The following is a 19,903-nucleotide window of genomic DNA, read 5'->3' as shown; positions in this document are numbered from 1 at the left end:
TTATGCAAATATACCCTAGAAATTAAAAACTAAGGGGGTCTTTAATGTTCACACAGCCCAGTTCCCACTTTACAACAAGGAACTTGAAACCCAGAATGGTGAAGGAACTTAGCCATAATCATACACATTGTTTTGCTAGAAACCAGGTCTCTGAGAGAACAGAATGTGCTCCAAAATTTTTGATGCAACTGCAATTTTCTATCCATGTTGCCATCACCAATTAAAGGTTTACTCTCTAATTTTTTAGACATGTCATGTCAAAGACAAAAAGGTTTTGGTTTTCAGCCATTCCAGGATAGTTTTTTCTTTCCCATCAGAAAACATCATTTGGATCAACCGAGATGGGAAATGCCAGGGATCCTGGAGAAAAGCAGGATCCATGTAACAGTGAGAACATAAAAATCCAGCAGCTCCATTATGGGGCTCATTTTTAAAGCTGCTCTAATTTCTTTCAGTTCATTTGCATGACTCTCCCTCCTGAGGTTTATTTGGACTAGAGAAGTGATTAACTAAGTATAGAATCTGCCTTTGCTTCTCCTTCTTGGTGTGTGCTGGGGTTAGATTGGGTCATTTTATTCTTGGCTCGCAAATCACACTGATTTCCTCTGGTGCCGAGCAGTCCACATTCTTCAGGACACCAAGTCTGTAGTTGTATTTTTTTAAAAAAAACGCTTTGCCCAGTTGTCAAAACAAGAGCCTGGATTGATAATGTCCTTTTTTTTTCTTCTTTTCCAGGGGCTGGTGTATTTTTCCTTTCTTGTGCAGAAGGGGAGCAGATCAGCTTTCTTTTCGACTGTATCGTCCGGGGCATCTCCCCCACGAAAGGCCCCTTTGGCCTGCGTCCCGTTCTCCCAGGTTAATATAAGACGTGTAGAGTGACCCCTTGGTCTTGGTGCCTGCCCAGACGAGTGCTTGTGGCTCCACTTGGAATGACAGGTTGCAGACACCACACCCTGGGATATGGGGTAGTTTTCACTCTAAAATGTCACCACAGTCCAGATTTATCAGTCTTGGGCACCTAGTTTTTCTCCCTCCCTGTCCCCTCAGTTCATTCACACTCCTGTTGCAATCATGACTGGTCTCTCTTGTGTTTATCCTAACTAGGTCACTCATTGATACCAGCTATGACTATCTAGCACTTTGTTGTCACACAGTGTTTTCACTTATATTCCCTCACTTTCACTGTTATTGTCCCATTTGGCAGAGAGGGAAACTGAGGATTTTATAAAGAAAGACCGACTTGCTGAAAGTCACAAAGCTAGCAAATGGTTGAGCTGGGCTTGCGAGTTACTTTATTCCTCTGGGTCTCAGTTTCTTTTGGAAAATGATTTCTAAGGTGCTTTTCTAGCTCTAAATTCTGTTTATATTCCTATCCACCTATGATTTAAATCTGAAAGGAACCTTAGGCCTGGAGGATCAGAACTGGAATGGACCCTAGAATCTCTTTTTTTGTTATAGGTGAGGAAACAGGTTCAGATAAAAAATGAATTAACTTGCTTAAGGTGACAGAAGAAATAAAGGGAGATTTTGTACTAGGGTAGTCTGGCTTCTGGTTCAATAATTTTTTTTTCACCACAGTATACTATTTCCTTAAAAGTGTTCTATTTTGGGGAAACAGTCCTCCTGCTTATTCAAAAATAAAAACTACCCAGACTTTGTTGTGGATGCAGCAGGAGAAATAGACATGAGTATATTTATGGTTTCCAAAGACTCATGTTCCTTGCAGTTGAAGAGAAGAAGTAATGTCATACATTAGTGCTTCTGAGCAATCCTTGCTGGGGAGGAGTAGGCAGCCTGAAAGATGAGACTTTGGAACATCCGGGGAAAATCTGTATATTTGGAGCTTTTGAAAATAATGCTTTAGGGCGTTGCCTTTTGATGGCTGTGCCAAATCATATGGCTTTCCATTAAGCTGTGGTTAAGAGCTGCTATTCCAAGGGTTTGTATAGATCTTGGACCAAAATTAACTGAGGTGTTCAGGGAGCTGGTAGGATTTAGAGAGATAAAATCTCTCTCTAAACTCTTTTGTAAACCACACTTGACAGGCAGCTGCCTTAGGTATTACTACTGGGCAGAACACAGAATTGGGAATTAGAAGAATGGGTTTTTCTCCCAGCAGTTAACTTCTTGTGCGACCTCAGACAAATGATTTTTCTTCTTTCAACCTTGAAGTTTCTTCCTCTGTAAAGTGAGAGGAAATGTCCTCTAAGTCCCTTTGCTAATTAGAACATAAAATCTAATGTAGGATTGGCTGCCTTTTGAAAAGCTGGCCTTGAGTTTCAAGTACTGAAATTTGAAGAGCTCATGTATAGAGCTCTGAGCTCTCCTGAGTCCTGTAGAGGTTCTTAGAGTCAGTTTCTCTAGTGGCCATAGTTAAAAACGAGAACTATATAGATGTAAAGAATTTTTTAGGGACTCACATAAATATCTTAGATAATCATGGAATTACAGAATCTCAGAATGGAAAAGGAGCTCCGAGGTCAGCTTGTCCAACCTCACCTGGAGAAAAAGTTCCTTTATATAACCTTCCCCAAAATGACTAAAGCTGCTCAAAGAATGTAGTCAGAGAAGATCTGTAGGAATTGGGTCTGAGTTCTGGCCATACCTTTTCTTATTTTTGTGTCTTGAGGCAAGTCACAACTTTTGACCTCAGTTTCCCTGTATGTACAAAGGATGTTAATTCAGATAGATTTAAACGTCAGAGTTCTCTATCATCTCTAAATCTATGACTTTATAACTAGCTAAAACAACTTGTCCCAATTTTGGGCTACTTCAATTAAAATGATTTTTTTTCTATATGGAATTGATATTTGCCTATTTGTAACTTCTACTTATGGCTTAGGTCTGTCCTCTTTATCTTAGCAGAATAAATCTTTTCTCTTCCACAGGGAAACATTTTAGATACTTGAAAACAGCTGTCATGTCTCTCCCTACATCTTTTCTTCTCTAGATTAAATATTCCTAGTTCCTTTAACTAATACCTGTATGGCACAGTCTCTTTTCACTGATCTGGTTGCTCTCTTCTGCATGTTCATGAAAATAGTAACGAGAGCTTTTGTATCATGCTTTAAGGTTTGCAAAGCACTTTACAAAAACTATCTTATTTTGTCTTTACAACAATCTTGGAAGAGAGGTGCTATTATTATCCTCATCTTGCAGATGAGGTAAGTTGAGATTTGGTAACTTGCCTAGGGATCCACAGCTAGTAAGTATCCGAAGCTAAATTTTAACTAGAATCTTCCTACAACATGACCATCAGAACTTCATAGAGTATATCACATCATGTCTGACCTTGAAAGAGATATTTATTTTTCTTGTTCTGAATATTTTGCCTTTATTAATGTAGCCTAAGATTTTATATTCTTGTTTGGCTGCCATAGGATGTTGTTAATTTATTATGATTTTTTATAGTCTACTAAAATTCCTCTCCTACCTTTGAAAGTGAATTATTAATATTATGTAAATATGAATAATAATAATAGCTGTGATTTATATGGCACTTAAAATTTATAAGGCAATTTTCTCACAAAGATCCTATGAGGTAAGTCCCTCCATATGATAAATTAGGACATTAAGACTCAGAGTTTAAGGGACTTTTCTAGGATCACAGAGTTAATAAGTGGTGAGTTAACGTAGGACTTGAAATCAGGGCTTTTTATTCCAAATCCTATTACCTCTTGCTGTCTCAAGAGCTGGTGCCTATATTTTAGAACTTTTGTGGTCTGATAATAATGCATTAGTGATAACCTAAAATTTTATAGAACTTTGAGATTTGAAAAAGGCTTCATGTACCTAGTCTCATTTGTTCCTTGGGATGGCTCTGTGAAGGTAGGTTCTGTAATTATCCACATTTTACTGATGAGGGGTAGAGAGATTAAATGGCTTATCCATAGGCACATGATTAATAGATGTCTGACAGGATTTGAACCCAAGTCTCAATTCCAAGTCAATATCCAATATCCAGTAGTGGTTGGATACACATAAAACCAGGAAACAATATAGAATGAGATGAGTGCATTAGAAGTACAGGTACCATGCTGCAGGAGCCGAGAGGAGGCAGAGTTCACATCCCATTGGGAGAATTGTAGAAGCCTTCATTCAGGAGATGACATTTAAACTAGGCTTGGTAGAGGCTTAAGAAATGAAATTAATAAATATACATGAGGTGGGTTCACATGTGGCCAAAATCCTTTGTTGGTCCAATTTGCATCAGTCTTGGTTGTGCCTCAGGATGAATATTTGTTCTGTTCCTTAGCTCCATCAATCCAGATGGCTTGAGTCAAAACAATTGCCAGAAACAACCCTGTGTGAGCATATTGTATATGAGAAACTGGTGTTGTCCTTTGTAAAGGGATGCTGTCCACTCCCTGTCATTAAGACATGTGCTGTGAATTGTCTTTTCTCCCACTCCCTTGAAGCCATATAATGGCTGTGGGTGAGAGCTTTGCTAGCCAACTTATAAGCACTTTAATCTTTGACCTTGGCTTCATTGCATTAGCTTTGTGTTCTAAACAAGGGAGTTTATAGGCCACAGGATGCTGGGACTTTGAAGTCCTCTTTTCTTTTGCCATGTGGGACATGCTATTACAACAAGATTCTTTGATGTGCTCTTTGTCATAACTTCAGAGTATCATACACATATGGACCACACACAAATATCCAGATGAGCACAGAAATGTCACATGAGCTTCTGCCTGCCCACTCCAGAGAGCCATCAGCCAAATGCAACCATCACAGACTCAGAGGGAGAAGGTGGGAGACCTCAGATACTCAGACTGGGAACCAATTGGACCTTATCTGACCATTTGTTCCTGTATTTTGTTATACTTAGCCACAGGAACCTCACATGAGGGTGGAGGAGTATTTCTATATTAGCAATGAACAGAGCACCAAATCTAATCAGGTGAGATAGGGTTCTTGCCAGTCATCCCTGGTACTCAGCTCTTAATCATAACAGGTGAGGTTTCAGACACCACAGCTACATTTTTAAAAAGGATAGTGGAAAAGATGGATGAGAATTCATAGATGGAAAAAGAGGGAAGGGAGTTTTATATTTTCTTAAAAAACAATATTAAAAAATGTTGTCTGGGAATAAAGAAAATTAAAATAAAGGAAAATGGGAATAAAAATAGTAAGGTAAAAGACTAGATTAAATGATCTCTAAGGGTTATTTAAAAGCAGCTATTAAAAACTACTTTTTTCTTTCTTTTATTTAATCTTTCTTTTTTTTATTATAATAACTTTTTATTGACATAACCCATGCCAGGGAAATTTTTTACAACATTATCCCTTGCACTCACTTCTGTTCCGATTTTTCCCCTCCCTCCCTCCACCCCCTCCCCTAGATGGCAAGCAGTTCTGTATATGTTGAATATGTCGCAGTATATCCTAGATACAATATATGTGTGAGAATCAAACAGTTCTTTTGTTGCACAGGGAGAATTGGATTCAGAAGGTAGAAATAATCCAGGAAGAAAAACAAAAATGCAAACAGTTTACATTCATTTCCCAGTGTTCTTTCTTTGGGTGTAGCTGCTTCTGTCCATCATTGATCAATTGAAACTGAGTTAGATCTTCTCTTTGTCAAAGAAATCCATTTCCATCAGAATACATCTTTGTACAGTATCGTTGTTGAAGTATATAATGATCTCCTGGTTCTGCTCATTTCACTTAGCAAACTACTTTTTTCCCTAAAAATACTTTTAGTTTGTTTTACTAAAGAAACTTTCTAAAGTACTTTTAAGTTTGCAAAGATCTTGTTGTCCTGTTTTATAGATGAGGACATTCAGACCAATGAAGGGTGATAAATTGCTACTAGGTTTTGGAGCCAGCATTAATACCCAGATCTCTTGATGGCAGGTACAGACTGTTTCTGCCACATAGGAAGATGTCATTCCAGGACTCACATCCCAGAATCCTAGATTCCGTATCCTCCCAGGGGAAGTAGCGTCTCTCCCATCCATCAACTTTGTGATCCTCCAGTTGGATTTGCCACTAGTGTGATGTGATACTTTTTGTAAGGAAGGGCGTTGGCTCCCCCTGCTGCTGGTTTGTGAGTTTGTCACAGTCGTGGCTCAATTCAGTAAGCATTTATTTATCCATGTATCTGCTATGTTTAAGGGCTTGCTTTTGCATCCCAGTCTGACAAGTGAAGGTGAAAGAAAGGTCATTTAAAAATAGGTGACAAAGACAAAAACACCTTAATGTAATGCAAAAGAAAAAAAATCTGATCACCTTATAGTCAATAGAGACCTGGGTTCAAAACTTGGCTGTTGTGAGTCCTAGAGAAATTATCTAAATTTTCTATGCCTCATTTCTAATGAGCAAAATCCAACCAATACTTATATTACCTTCTTAATAAAGTCATCAACAAGAAAACACTGCATAAGCTTTTAAGAGCTAAGAAAATGGAAGCGAATTTGTAGACTGCAACAGAAATGGAATTTTTAAACTAGCTTTTTCAGTGGTCTTATGCCTCCTTACATTTTTTAGAACCATTTGGATAATTTGGATACTAATCTGCATGTCAAGGAATTTAATGTCCTTAGGGATATAGTTCCTCCATCCTTTATTTTTGTCAGACCATATCAGTCTTGAGTTCTGTATCTTAGGAAGGACATTAATCACCTAAAGTATATCCGGGGGAGGGCAACCAACACTACAGCCCATTCCATACAAGGAACTGATAAAGGAAATAGAGATTTTTTTTAGCTAGTTGAAGAAAAGACTTAGGAGGTAATATGATCAGCTATTTGAAGAGAGCGCTCATGTTAGATTTTGACTCAGAGCTATCCTAAATGCAGTGGGTTCTTTGCCACTCAGAGGTCTTCAAGTATTTCAGCTGTTTCTGTTGGGTACCCATTACATGACTTCTGAAGTCCTTTTCTGTGCTGAGATTCGGTGAATCTGTGATTATGTAGAGTTACTAGGAAGCTGAATGTCACTGGGGAGCAGGGAGTACCCCATCTCTGAAGGTTTTCATTTGTTAGTTGGATGACCACTCAGGGATTTGTAGAGAGGACTGGACTGGATGATTGATAGAGATCTAACCAATTCTAAATTTTTTTTTTATTCTAGTTGGAGGGTTGGGGATAAATACAAAAAAAGTTAAATAGTTAATTTTTAAAAGTTATTTAAATGAGCCAGGGAAAAGATGAACAGTTAAATTTTAAAAAGTTAAATGAACTCGGGGAAAAATTAAATAGTTAAAATTTCCAGATGTTAAATAGCTAAAAGGTTAAATTATTTAACTTTGCACTTAATTTAAATAACTTTTCTTGACAGCAGAAAAGATCTATTACAAGACAATATCTGATGATGATTACTTATCAGATGATGCTATAGCCAGAAAGCTCTGTAGGTCTTTGAAGAAGGGAGGTCTGTGTAGCTGGAGAGGCCTGGGGAGAGGCCTGTTAAGAGGCAAAAGCCTTTTACAGGCAAAGGCTCATTGGGTTTAAGTAAGGTCACTGGGCCAGAGGAGTCTTTGTTTTGATTTTACCCAAAGGCATTTCTTCTGATGAAGAAAGGCTTGCTTTGTAAAAGGGTTTGGGCAAGGACAGAATTTATATCCCTCTGCCAAAAGGGTATTTGGGAAATGTGACCCAGATTGTCCTATGGCTGTTTAATCTTTTCTCTGGATTTCCCAGAGGTCACAATTCCCCCCCCCCCCCCATGCTCTGACATATAGTAATATAGAGTAATATAGAGCCAAGCACAAACGCTGAGTTGCCACTGAGACTACTATACATGGCCTGAAGTATTGACTAAAAGCCCTTTCAAGGAATGAATTGTCTTCCATACCTTTGCTAATGAGAGTTCTTGGTAAAAGATCAAATCTGGGATGTCATACACAGATTACTGTACATATATACATCTGAGTGAATCTTGGAAATGGTCATGCTCCATTGGACTCATTTTTACTTAATTTAATTTCTACTTATTTCTTACTTACTTAATTTAATCCTGCATTTGTTAGCTCTACATTTCAGTATCCTTATTTCATTCAGAGATTTCATATTTTGTCATCTGCTTGTCTTCAGGCTACTGTCTTAGATTCTAAACTTGGGATTCCACTGGTGAGTTGCAGGCTTCAGATGAGACAGTAGTAAAGTGGTTGAGAGAGTGTGGGTTCTAGCCCTGGCCTAGCCTAGTCATATGATTAGTCACATAAAATTTTTTAACTTTAGTTTTCTCACCCATAAAATGTGCATGATTCTTGTATTAGTTTTTAGAGTGGTGGTGAGGAAAGTACTTTGTAGTCCTTCAAGCACCATAGCAATGGAAGTTGCTGTAATTATTAATCAAAAATGAAGTTTGGTGTATCCTATTTAACATGTATAGGACTGCTTGCCATCTGGGGGAGGGGATGGAGGGACGAAGGGGAAAAATCGGAACAGAAGCGAGTGCAAGGGATAATGTTGTAAAAAATTACCCTGGCATGGGTTCTGTCAATAAAAAGTTATTAAAAAATTAAAAAAAAGAAATCCCCTTTAATTAGAATGTTATCCTGCTGAGATTAAATTAAATTTATGCAATATATACTGTAAAAAAAATGAAAATTGGGTGATGGGATACCCAGGCTGCCTAACTTGTCCAGCTATTAAACTCTATTAAGATTCAATATGATATATGGAAAAAACACTCGATTTAGAGCCGGAGAACATAGTGTGAATCCTGGTTCTGTTCCTATATTGCCTGTGTAAGGTAAGGCTTTAAATTCTGTCATCCTGGGATTCTATTCTTTATCAGGTACAGTTAGTCCAAATTCAGAGAAGGTTAGTTAGGATTTCAGAGAACTAATAGTGCTCAGTATTCAGTGCTGAATATGCAGCTAATAATACATTAGTACTCAGGACTCAGAGACCTAGTAGGTGAAATTACTTGTTGGCAGGTTGCTTGGTACATAGAAGCCCATAGTGTTTTAAAGTTTGCAGAACAGCAGATATTATTTCATTATGTCCTCATAATAGTCCTGGGAAGTGTTGTTGAGGAGTTTCCATCAAGTGACTTTTTATGACTCAGTCTAAGGTTTTCTTGGCAAAGATAGTGGAGTGATTGGTTGTTTCCTTCTCCCACTCATTTTATAGATGAGGCAACTGAGGCAAATAGAGTTAGATGACTTGTCCAGGGGCACACAGCTAGTAAGTGTCTGAGATTTGAACTTATTCTTAACTCCATTAATGCCATCTAGTTGCTCCTGGGAAGCTTTTATTATTCCCATTTTATAGATGAAGAAACTGAGACAGAGAGCAGGTACACCTCTTCTAGGGTCACATAGCTAATGAGTATTTGAGGTCAGATTTGAAATAAGAGCTTCTTGATTTTAGACTCTGAATTTCATTTACTGTGTTATCTAGCTACTTCTCTCTTTAAATGAGTTGTATTGGATCATTCATCTTATCTACATACATGCACAGATGGTGCTTGGGAAATCTATTATCAGCCCAAGGAAGAGACTTGTCTGTTTCTGTAAGATATTGTTCAGATAGCTCACATAATTAATGCCAATAAATTCAATGACCATTTATTAAGCACTTATTATGGGCAAGCCAGAGATGGGAATACATAAAAGATGCATAAAGTTCTTTCTCTTCCTCAAGGGGATCATTGACTTATAGCTTATAAATATCTATCTGCTCATTTTAAGGCTGAGGAAGCAGAGATCTAGAGTGGTTCCATGATTTAACCAAAATTCCACAGGTGGCACAGGGCAAGGTAGAGATTTGAATCTAGTTCTTTTCTCACTAGATCATGCTAAGTTTGGGATTATGTGCATGAATGCAAAGAATATGTGCCAAGGGGACAGTAATGTTCAAAGTGCTTTAAGATTGAAGAGGGGGAAGATGACTTTTAACTAAGTGAGTAAGGGAAGGCTTCATAGAGGAGATGGCATTTTAGCTGGGCTCTGGAGGAAGGGAAGAATTTCAGAGGGCAGAATTGAAAAGGGGCATGTTTTTACCCAGCAATGAATATATATGATGATGAGAGGAAGAAGACAGTATCATAAGGGACCAGCCAAGTTTGGCTGGAATCTAAAATACTCAGCAGATCTTCTGGTAAAAAATTCAAGGGGAGTTGAAGCTAGATTGTGGAAAGCCTTTAAAGACTAAGCTAAAGACTTTGTATTTTCTTAGTGCTATCTAAGATTCTTTCCTTCCTTTCCTTCATCTGGAACAAATTAACTTTCATAATGCATCATGGAATTCATCTTGCCCTCTTCAAATCTCTGAGGAGTTTGCTTGGATTGACTACCCAAAAGGAAGGAACAAAAGAAAATAAAAGAAGAGATATTTTAAAACTTCAAAAGACAAAGATGTCTAAGTCTTTAAAGGAAATGCTTCTGATTTTTAGCTCCCAAACAGAAGATTCCAAGTATAATAGTGCATCTTCTCCTGGCTCCAACCCTTATTATTAACTGTATGACCCATTCACTCTTGCTTCTCTGAGATTTCTTCTCTTTAGTTTCTTCTCTTTAAAATATGGATAACTTTTTGCATATCTACCCCAAAGTACTGTAAAAAAAAAAAGCTGTATGTGAAGCATGATACAAATGTGAGCTGCAGTTATTAGCATACGGCACTTTATAGTTACCAATTCTTTTTTCCCATTTGAATTTCATAACAATTTTGAGAAGTGGGTAGGATATTTTATGAGGCAGCTAGGTCGCCCAGTAGATAGAATTTCATATCTGGAGTCAGAAAAACTCATCTTCCTGAGTTCAGATCTGACCTTGGCAGGTCACTTAACTTTGCCTTAGTTTCTTCATCTGTAAAATGAGCTGAAGAAAGAAATGATAAACCATTCCAGTATTTTTGCAAAGAAAACCCCTTATGTAGTCTCAAGGAGTTGGATATGACTGAAAAACGACTGAACAAAACCTGTATTTAAGAAGTTGGTGATATTAACCCTCTTGTATAAATGAGGAACTGGGAGAGAGTAAGTGACTTGCAAGTATATAGTCATATAGCTTATAACTGGCAGAGCTAGAATTTAGACCCAGTTTTCTTCGTTAGAAGCCCCTCATGTAAACAATTAATTAGTTAAGTAACATGATTATTTTTCTGGGAAGTACAATAATAAAAATCTTGAGGAACAACAATTTTCACATGTCTGGGAGTCTACATTTTAAAATTTTTATCAATATACTTTCAGATTCTACACAGTTTTAAAATTTCATATTCTGCTCCTGAGGGCCAAAGTAGAAACAGTGGATAGAAGGTATGTGTGGTAGGAGTTTAGCTCAGTGAGAGAAAAACTTCCTAAAAATGTGATCTAAAAATGGGACTGAGCTTCTTTGAAAGGTAATGAGCTTCTCATTGCTAGCACTGGCTAGAGATCAGCAGAGCATGAACTGACTACTGGTTAGAGTTCTTTTAGCCAGTTTGAATCATTTGCCTGCTGAAGGCCTAGGGAGCTCTGGGATTCTCAGGTTGTTTACTCTGTAGAGAAAACTCAATGGTACCTTGGAAATGCTGCTGTCTCTTTTTAGAGAATAGAGATTGACTGTTTCTGAGACAGCTTGGCCTTCTGCTGCACTGATCCATTCCTTGTGTAATTTGGGGAAGAGAGGAGGCTTACAGTTAAAAGGAAGGATAGCCATTGGTACAACAGCTGCTAGGGATTCCAGGCATTTTTAAATTGTTGACAGTAATCCTATTGAAGTACCCTCCAGATTGCCACCAACATCTGGTTGAAGCATGATATTAATCTGAAGCTTTGAAGTATTTATAATCCACAAAGTCTACAAAGATTGACCAACAGTAACTTGCTGCTGTGGCAGAGACATTTTTAGGTGTTCTAGAAAGCAGCTCTGGAGGCCTTTAAAGATGGGGCAGCATCTTGGGATAGGAAGGAAACTGGATTCCATTGCTAATTTTGCTGGTATTCAGCTATTTGACCTTGGCAAGGAAATTACCCTGTCATCTGAAAAAGAAAACAGAACTGAAGATTCTTGTTCTATCTATCTCCTAATACCAGGTCTCCTTCCTATAGCACTTTCAGGTTTGCAAAGCCCTTTCCTCACAGGATAAGTATCCCCAGTTGGCAGTTAAGGAGATTTATTTTTGGAGAAGCTAAGTGATCTATAATAATGCAGCTAGCAAGTATCCAAAGTAGGAAGTGAACTTATCTGGAAGAGGCAGTGAGAAGTGAGAGTGCTACTTTACAAGTCAGATGATGCAGGTTCAAATTTAATTTTTGTTAGTGTGTGTGTGTGTGTGTGTGTGTGAGAGAGAGAGAGAGAGAGAGACAGACAGACAGACAGACAAACAGACAGACACACAGAGAGGCAAAGAGACAGAAACAAAGAGGAGACAGAGGAAGAAGAAGAGGAAGGAAAGGAGAGGAGATGAGAGAGAAAAAAAGAGAGTAGAGAGGAAGGAGGAAAGGAGACAGATAGACAGACTGAACTGTGAGCAGATGACTTAATTTCCTTATACCTCACTTTCCTAAATATAAAATGAAAGGATTAGACTAGATAGACTCTGCCAGATATAGAGCTATGTTCTTCTGATTAGATAATCTCTAAGGTTTCTTGCTGTACCTAGGTGATACAGTGGATAGAGCTCTTGGTTTGGAATTAGGAAGACTTCATGAGTTCAAATCTAGCTTCAGGCATTCACTAGCTGTGTGACCCTGAACAAGTCACTTAATCCTGTTTGCCTCAGTTCCTCATCTATGAAATGAGCTAGAGAAGGAAATAGCAAACCATTTCAGTATCTTTGCCAAGAAAATTCCAAAATGGTGTCAGAGTAAAAAATGATTGAAATGACTGAAACTGTGGTTCTTTTTGAAACCAGGGTTTCTAATGGGTTCTTGAAATTCTTTTCACTACGAAGTCAGAAATTAAAGTGACCAAAGGAATAGTGATAGAACTAGCTTCAGTATCACATCCTTCCTTCCTTCCCTCCCTCCCTCCCTATTCTCCCTGCCTCCTTCCTTTCTTTCTTTTCTTCCCTCCCTTCCTTTCTCCCTTCCTCCCTCCCTTCTTTCTTTTCTTCCTCCCTCTCTTCCCTCCCTCCCTCCTTTCCTTTCTTTCTTCTTTCCTCTCTTTGTTTCTTTATTGTTTGTTTCTTGATTTGGAGTCCGGGGATTTGGGCTGTTAGGGAGAAAGTTACAAGCAAATCTGAAGGTAGCATATAAATTAGTTATTATTGTTATTAATGCTGTTGTTATTTTTTGGGTATTCACTATGATACAGTAACTCTGACATTTGTTAGTCTAACCATTTTGAAAGCTTGAGAAAATGCTAGCTTGTATCTCTTGATTTCAGTTATGTTGAGAGCAGGTGACAAACACCCACCCAGCTGAGGAAACTTAGAACCAGATTAAAATGTAACTATAAAATGTTTAACAAAATAAATAAAAATGTGATGCATTGTAGACAATGTTTCATTTGTGATCTTTCTGACTATCTGCTACTGCACTGAATTTAATGCCTCTGTTGTTGAGACAAGGGATGATGGAATAGTGCACTAGATATGCAAGAATTTGATTATCTAGCATCTCCTGCTGTCCAAAGTAGTTTATTAGATTTCATTCTGCCTTTCTCCACTCTGAATTCTATCCCCAAAGCAAAGCTCGTTTTAACCTGTATCATACCTAATTGTATGTACAATAAAAATAACCCCATTGGATTATATGTTCCTGAAGACCATTTTTCATCTTTGTATTCCTTGTGTTTAATATACCATCTTGGATGACATATAATAATTAATAAATCTTTGTTGAAATTGAAAGAAATTAAAATTTATCTTAAGGACGTCTGGAGTCAGAAAAACTAATTTTCCTGAGTTCAAATCTGGTGTCAGATACTTGCAAGCTGTGTGACTTTGGGCAAGTCTTTTAACACTGTTTGCCTTAGTTTCCTCATCTGTAAAATAAATGGAGAAGAAAATGCCAAACCACTTTCCTCGACAAGAAAGTCCCACGTGGGGTCATGATTCAGATATGAGTAAAAAACAATTGAACAACAACATTCTTACCTTAATCATTATTTTCTGGCACTAATAATAATCCATTAGTAGAGATCTGTGGAAATATGAGTTCAAGTATTTTTAGACAGTTTCTTTTTAGCCAACATCCAATTGGATAACCTTTCTGTCTTCTTACCCACTTATATCAGCAGAATGAAGCAGAAGGTGTCATAATTATCTGGTACCTTTGGGGCTTTCTTTAACATTAATTCTGGCCACTGAGACAAAGGAAAACTCAGTTTATGAGGGGACAATGAGGGTTGTGACCCAAATTGTCCAGATTTGCCTGTCACCAATGATGGAATATCAAAACCTACTACTGAAAATAGCCTAAATAAATTCAACTGGCCATTTCATCCTATTCTAGAGAATGAGCTCCCTCACAAGTCTTAACTTTTCATATGATTGTACTAGAAAAGATAGAGGGGGGAATAGCTAAGGTGTTTTATTTCAGGGAGTGGAGAGGAGAAATGTGTTATTTTGTTGTGGTTAATCATTATATCCCATCCTTCTCCCTTTTGTACTTTAGATCCAAATCCAAACCCATCATCCATGGAAGAGAGAGTGGCTCATGAAGCTCTACAGTTAGAGAAGAGACTCAGTCTTCTTTCACATTCAAGTCGTCCAGGAAGTGGAGGTGAGAAGCCATTAAAATCCATAGGCAGCTTTCACTCCCTGACCCCAAGAAGGGGTTGAGTTAGGGGGAACAGAGGAAAAGCATTTTCCTTTTCTATGAGGTAGTTTCTTCACATTAACAGGAACTGGAGAGTGTTTTTCCAGAACTTCTTGATGACTATGTCCCTGTGATACAGCTAGATTTATTCTATGTGAATTATAGGAAAAACAACAACAATGCTTTAGGGTGCTATTCATGTCAGTGATCTCTGATCTCTGTGATCTGTTCTACTATGGTTCAAAATGGTAGGGAGGGTTAAAATAATAATTACTTACAGTTCTATGCTATAGAGATATATAATTTACAGTGGGCTTTCCACATCATATCCCTATAAAGTAAGGAAAGCAAAGATTATTATAGTTTATAAATTAGATTCTGAAGTGAAGTTGATTGAATCCATTGATTCAAATGGGGGCTTCTCTTTAATCCAAACTTTGTTCTTTCTCTCCTCCATCATACTGGATATCATCAGTGGGTCAGGTCTTCCAAGCCAGATTATTATTAATTGTTCTTTTAAATATTAAAAATTTTCAATTATGAAGCTTTTTTTTTTCTCACTCTCCCTTCCCCATCCATTCCTTAGGGCGAGGGAGTAGGAAAATAAAACCAAGATCTTTATGGCAAATATGCATAATCAAGTAAAACAAATGATCACATTATCCAAAACCAAATCTGTATGTATATCATTTAACATAATAATCCATAACTTCTCTTTCAGGTGTGTAGCATTTTTTATCATTAGTTCTCTGGAGTCATATTTGTAATTTTTTCAAAAGTTTTCATTTTTACAGTGTTGTTATAAGATAAGTTGTTCTTTTGGTTCTGCTCACTTCATCTGCACCAGTCTACGCAAGTCTTTGCAGGTTTCTCTGAAAATATCTTATTTATAATTTTTGTAGACATAAGACATTTTCTTCTTCCTTTCACCTCTTTGAAGTATAGGCCTTGTGACATATTGCTGAGTCAAAGGATATGCAGTTTGTAATGTTTGGGGCATAGTTACAATTACAAATCGCTTTCCAGAATACTTTAACAATTCCTAAGCTCCATGAACATGTCAGCATGACTCTTTTCCCATGGTCCCACCAAACTTTGTAATTTTCCTTTTTTGGGTCAACTTTGCCAATCTGATGGTATGAAATAAAATCTCAAAGTCACCTCAGTTTATATTTCTCTAATTATTAGTGATTTGTAGCATTTTTATATGAATACAAATAACTTAGATTACCTCCTTTGAGAACTAACTGGCTATTCACATCCTTTGACCATTTATCAGTTGGTGAAAGAAACCAAATTTTTTAAAAAGGGATTTAGTTTTCTTTAGATCAGTGAATTTAAAAAATTTAAATACTATTTTATTTTTCAAATATATACAAAGATAGTTTTCAACATTCATTTTTGTAAGTCTAACCACTTTGTGTCCCAAAACAATTTTCAGATGAAGAAATTAAAACCATTTCTAGTCATGTGAAAAGGTGCTCTAAATCACTATTGATCAGAGAAATGCAAATTAAGACAACTCTGAGATACACTATATACCTCTCAGATTGGCTAAGATAACAGGAAAAGATAATGATGAATGTTGGAAGGGATGTGGGAAAACTGGGACACTAATACATTGTTGGTGGAATTGTGAACGGATCCAGCCATTCTGGAGAGCAATCTGGAATTATGCTCAAAAAATTATCAAACTGTCCATACCCTTTGATCCAGTAGTGTTTCTACTGGACTTATACCCAAAGAGATTTTAAAGGAAGGAATCCTTTAAGGAAAGGGGCCCCCATGTGCAAAAATACTTGTGGCATTGTAGTGACAAGAAACTGGAAACTGAGTGGATGCTCATCAGTTGGAGAATGGCTGAATAAGTTATGGTATATGAATTTTATAGAACATTATTGTTCTTTAAGAAACGATCAGCAGGATGATTTTAGAGAGCCTGGAGAGACTTACATGGAGTGATGCTAAGTGAAATGAGCAGAACCAGGGGATCATTATACATGACAACAAGATTATATGATGATCAATTCTTTTGGACCTGGCTCTCTTCAACAATGAGATGATTCAGGGCAATTCCAATGATCTTGTGATGAAGAGAGCCATCTGCACCCAAGAGAGGACTGTGAGAACCAAGTGTGGACCACAACATATTATTTTCACTCTTTTTTGTTGTTATTTCCTTGTATTTTGTTTTCTTTCTCATTTTTTTCCTTTTCTGATTTTTCCTGTGCAGCAAGATTATTGTATAAATATGTATACATATATTAGATTTAACATATATTTTAACATGTTTAACATAAAAAAAACTTTGTCTTCCAGATTTTTCTCCCTCTTTTTCTTATTTCTCCCATCTCCAATATAGCAAACAGTCTGATAGAGGTTAAATATATGCTATTCTTTTAAACATATTTTCATATTTGTCACATGCAAGAAAAATATGACCAAAAGGGAAAAAAATCACAAGAATGAGCAAGCAAGCAAACAAAAAATGCTATGCTTCAATTCATATTCAGTCTCCATAGTTTTCTCTCTGGATGCAAATGGCACTTTCCATTTCAAGTAATTTGTAATTGTCTTGAATTACCACATTGTTGAAAAGAGCCAAGTCCATCACAATTGAAGATCAGAAGTTCTTAACCCAGGTTCCATTAATTTATTTCTTAAAATATCTCGACAACTATTTAATAGAATAGGTTTCCTTTGTAGTCCTGTATATTTCATTTTATTTATCTAAAGCATGATTTTAAGAAGAGATCAGTAGACTTTATGAGATTGCCAAAGTGGTCCATGACACAAAAAAGGTTAAGAAATTCTGCTTTAGATTTATAATACAGAAATAGAGTAAAATCCTTTTTCTTTAACTAATTATTAATTAGTTGAATTTATCAATTTTAAAAATCAAATGTTTTTAAAATAACAAAATCTCAAACTAAAAAAAAAAAAAACCACCTAGTCCAACTAATACCTGAAAAAAATTCTTTTTTACAATATCCCAATGAGTAGTCTGCCATCTTTTTTGCCCCTATCCCCACACATCAGAGTGAGAAGCCTACCTCCCAAGGCAGCCCTTTATATTTTTGGGTGGTCCAAAAGGTTAGGAAATTTTCCCCTTAAATTTAGTCAAAGTCTTCCTCTTTTCATTGTCTACCTATTTCTCCTAGTTCTGCTTTCTGAATTTCATCCTTCATTTGATATGATTTTAGCTCTTTGAAGATAATTCTTGTATTCCTATTAAATGACTAAATGTCAAATGAATCTTTATATCTTTCTAACCATTTCTGCAACTTTTGATAGTGTTGACCACCTTCTTCTCCTGAATACTTCTCTTTGGGCTTCCAAAATACTGTTTTCTTTTGGTTTTCCTTTCACCTGTCTGCTTTTTCAGACTCCTTTGCTTATTTTGCCTTTTGGTCCCTTTCCAATGAAAATTATCTTCACCTACAACCATGCATCACATTGTTTCTCCTAAGAGACAGCAGAGACTGCATCATTTTTTAATGTTTTTTTTCCCCCATCTTTAGTGCTTAACACAGTACCTGACCCTCAGTATTTAATAAATGCTTGTTGATTGATAACAGCATTATCTCAAAATCTTTCACCATCTTGATTATTTTCTTCTGTACGGTCTCAATCTTATCAATGTTTCTTGGTAAAATAGTGTCTAGAACTGAATACGGTACTCAAAATATGATCCTTGTCTTGGACACTTCTGCCTCCTTAAATAATACCCAGGATTACATTAGCATCCTTTGTCTACCTTATCACTTTGTAGTCTTGTGATCAATTTATAATCCTCTGAGATTACCTGACCTTTCTCAGGCAAACTACTACCTTGTCATGTTTTCATGTTGTAAAATTAATATTAGAACCCAAATGTAATACTTTATACATATATCTATTAGATTTCATCTTACTAGATTTGGCCATGCTTTAGTCTGTTGAGATCTTTGGGGATCCTATAATGTTTATCCTTTTTACATTTGTGTTATCTTCATAATAAGTCCCTATATTTTTATGGAAATTACTTAAAGTAAAATGATAATGTAACATAATGCCTGGGACAAATCTTTGGGGCATTCCACTAGAGAGATAATCCTTTCATGGTAAAGTTATAAGATCATTGTCTACTTTTAGGCCTAATCACTCAAGAATTCTAAATCCATCTAACTGTTCTATCATGTAGCTCAAATCTTGACTTCCTTTGTATAAGAATAGCTTGAGGAAGTGTGTCACATGTTTTACTAAAATGTTGGTAAACTGGATCTGTGGAACTCTTCTGATTGATCAGTCTTGTATTCTGATTTAAAAAAGAATTAAAATTAATCTGACATTAATTGATCTTAAGAAAACCATGCTAGCCCTTTATGGTCATGGCTTCCTTCTCTAGATGTTTACTAACAATCAATCAGTAAATATTATTACATACAGAACAGGAAAAAGATAGTCCCTGTCCTCAAGGAGTTTACAATCTAATTTTACAATCTAACTATTCCTTTCATGGTATATTACGAATTATAGTCAAACCCACTGGCTTTTAGTTTGTCTCTCTTCTCTTTTGAAAATTCAGACCACATTATCTTATCCTATAGTATTGCTTCCATTCTTTCTCACAAATCGTTAACTGTAGCTTAGCAATCACTTCTGTCAGGTTTGGTTTTTTAAGTTCTCTGAGCCTGGGACTTTGAACTCATCAATGAGGTATTCTTTCACTGTCTCCTTACTTAACTTGGGTACTGACTTTCTAGTAGCCATTTTTGTTTTATCTTTTCTAGTTCAAAGATGATTCTTCTTGGCAGAAAATAGAAAAGCAGAAGAAGAATTGAGCAGCATCATTTCCTTTTCCTAATTAGTTATCACTGTCTTTTCCTTTGTGAGCAAAAGTCATAAACCTTTGTGTTCCTCTTTTTCCTAGTGCCACCACCATCAGCAGCAGTAGCATAACCAAAAAGCAGCCCTTAACCCTTTTGTTGTTCTTGATGGTTTCAGCTTATTCAGTGCTTTAGGGCCACTAACACCATTTTTTTTACTGTTTCATGCCATGCTTTATACTCATCATCCATTTCCTTCTCTTACTTCCATTTATAAGTATGCCTTTTAAAAGTTTTTGTGGGTGAATGAGTTCCTTGTGCATCCACATTTCTATCTTTAGACAACTCCCTTGTTTCTTCCTCATTGAAATTGTCTTTCTTTGTGTCTTCAGAGTATTATCCTTGGAAGCCTTCCAATCTCCTGGACTGATTTCTTCTATAGCATTATT

The 19,903-nt window shown here is 36.6% G+C and overlaps 1 protein-coding gene across 2 annotated transcripts in view; it reads left to right on the top strand.

Moving 5' to 3' along the window:
* DOK7 (docking protein 7) overlaps positions 1-19,903 on the top strand; it is a 119,746-nt gene that overhangs the window by 49,998 nt on the left and 49,845 nt on the right. For both annotated transcript variants that reach the window (XM_031943772.1, XM_031943773.1), the window contains exons 5-6: positions 736-855; positions 14,503-14,610. In XM_031943772.1, the coding sequence (XP_031799632.1) occupies positions 736-855; positions 14,503-14,610 (228 nt within the window). The remainder of the gene's footprint in view (positions 1-735; positions 856-14,502; positions 14,611-19,903) is intronic.

Source organism: Sarcophilus harrisii, chromosome 6 (genome assembly GCF_902635505.1).
Source record: "Sarcophilus harrisii chromosome 6, mSarHar1.11, whole genome shotgun sequence".
Classification (NCBI taxonomy): Eukaryota; Metazoa; Chordata; class Mammalia; order Dasyuromorphia; family Dasyuridae; genus Sarcophilus; species Sarcophilus harrisii.
The sequence above is the reverse complement of the archived record's forward strand: the minus strand, read 5'-3'. Positions and strand labels throughout refer to the sequence as shown.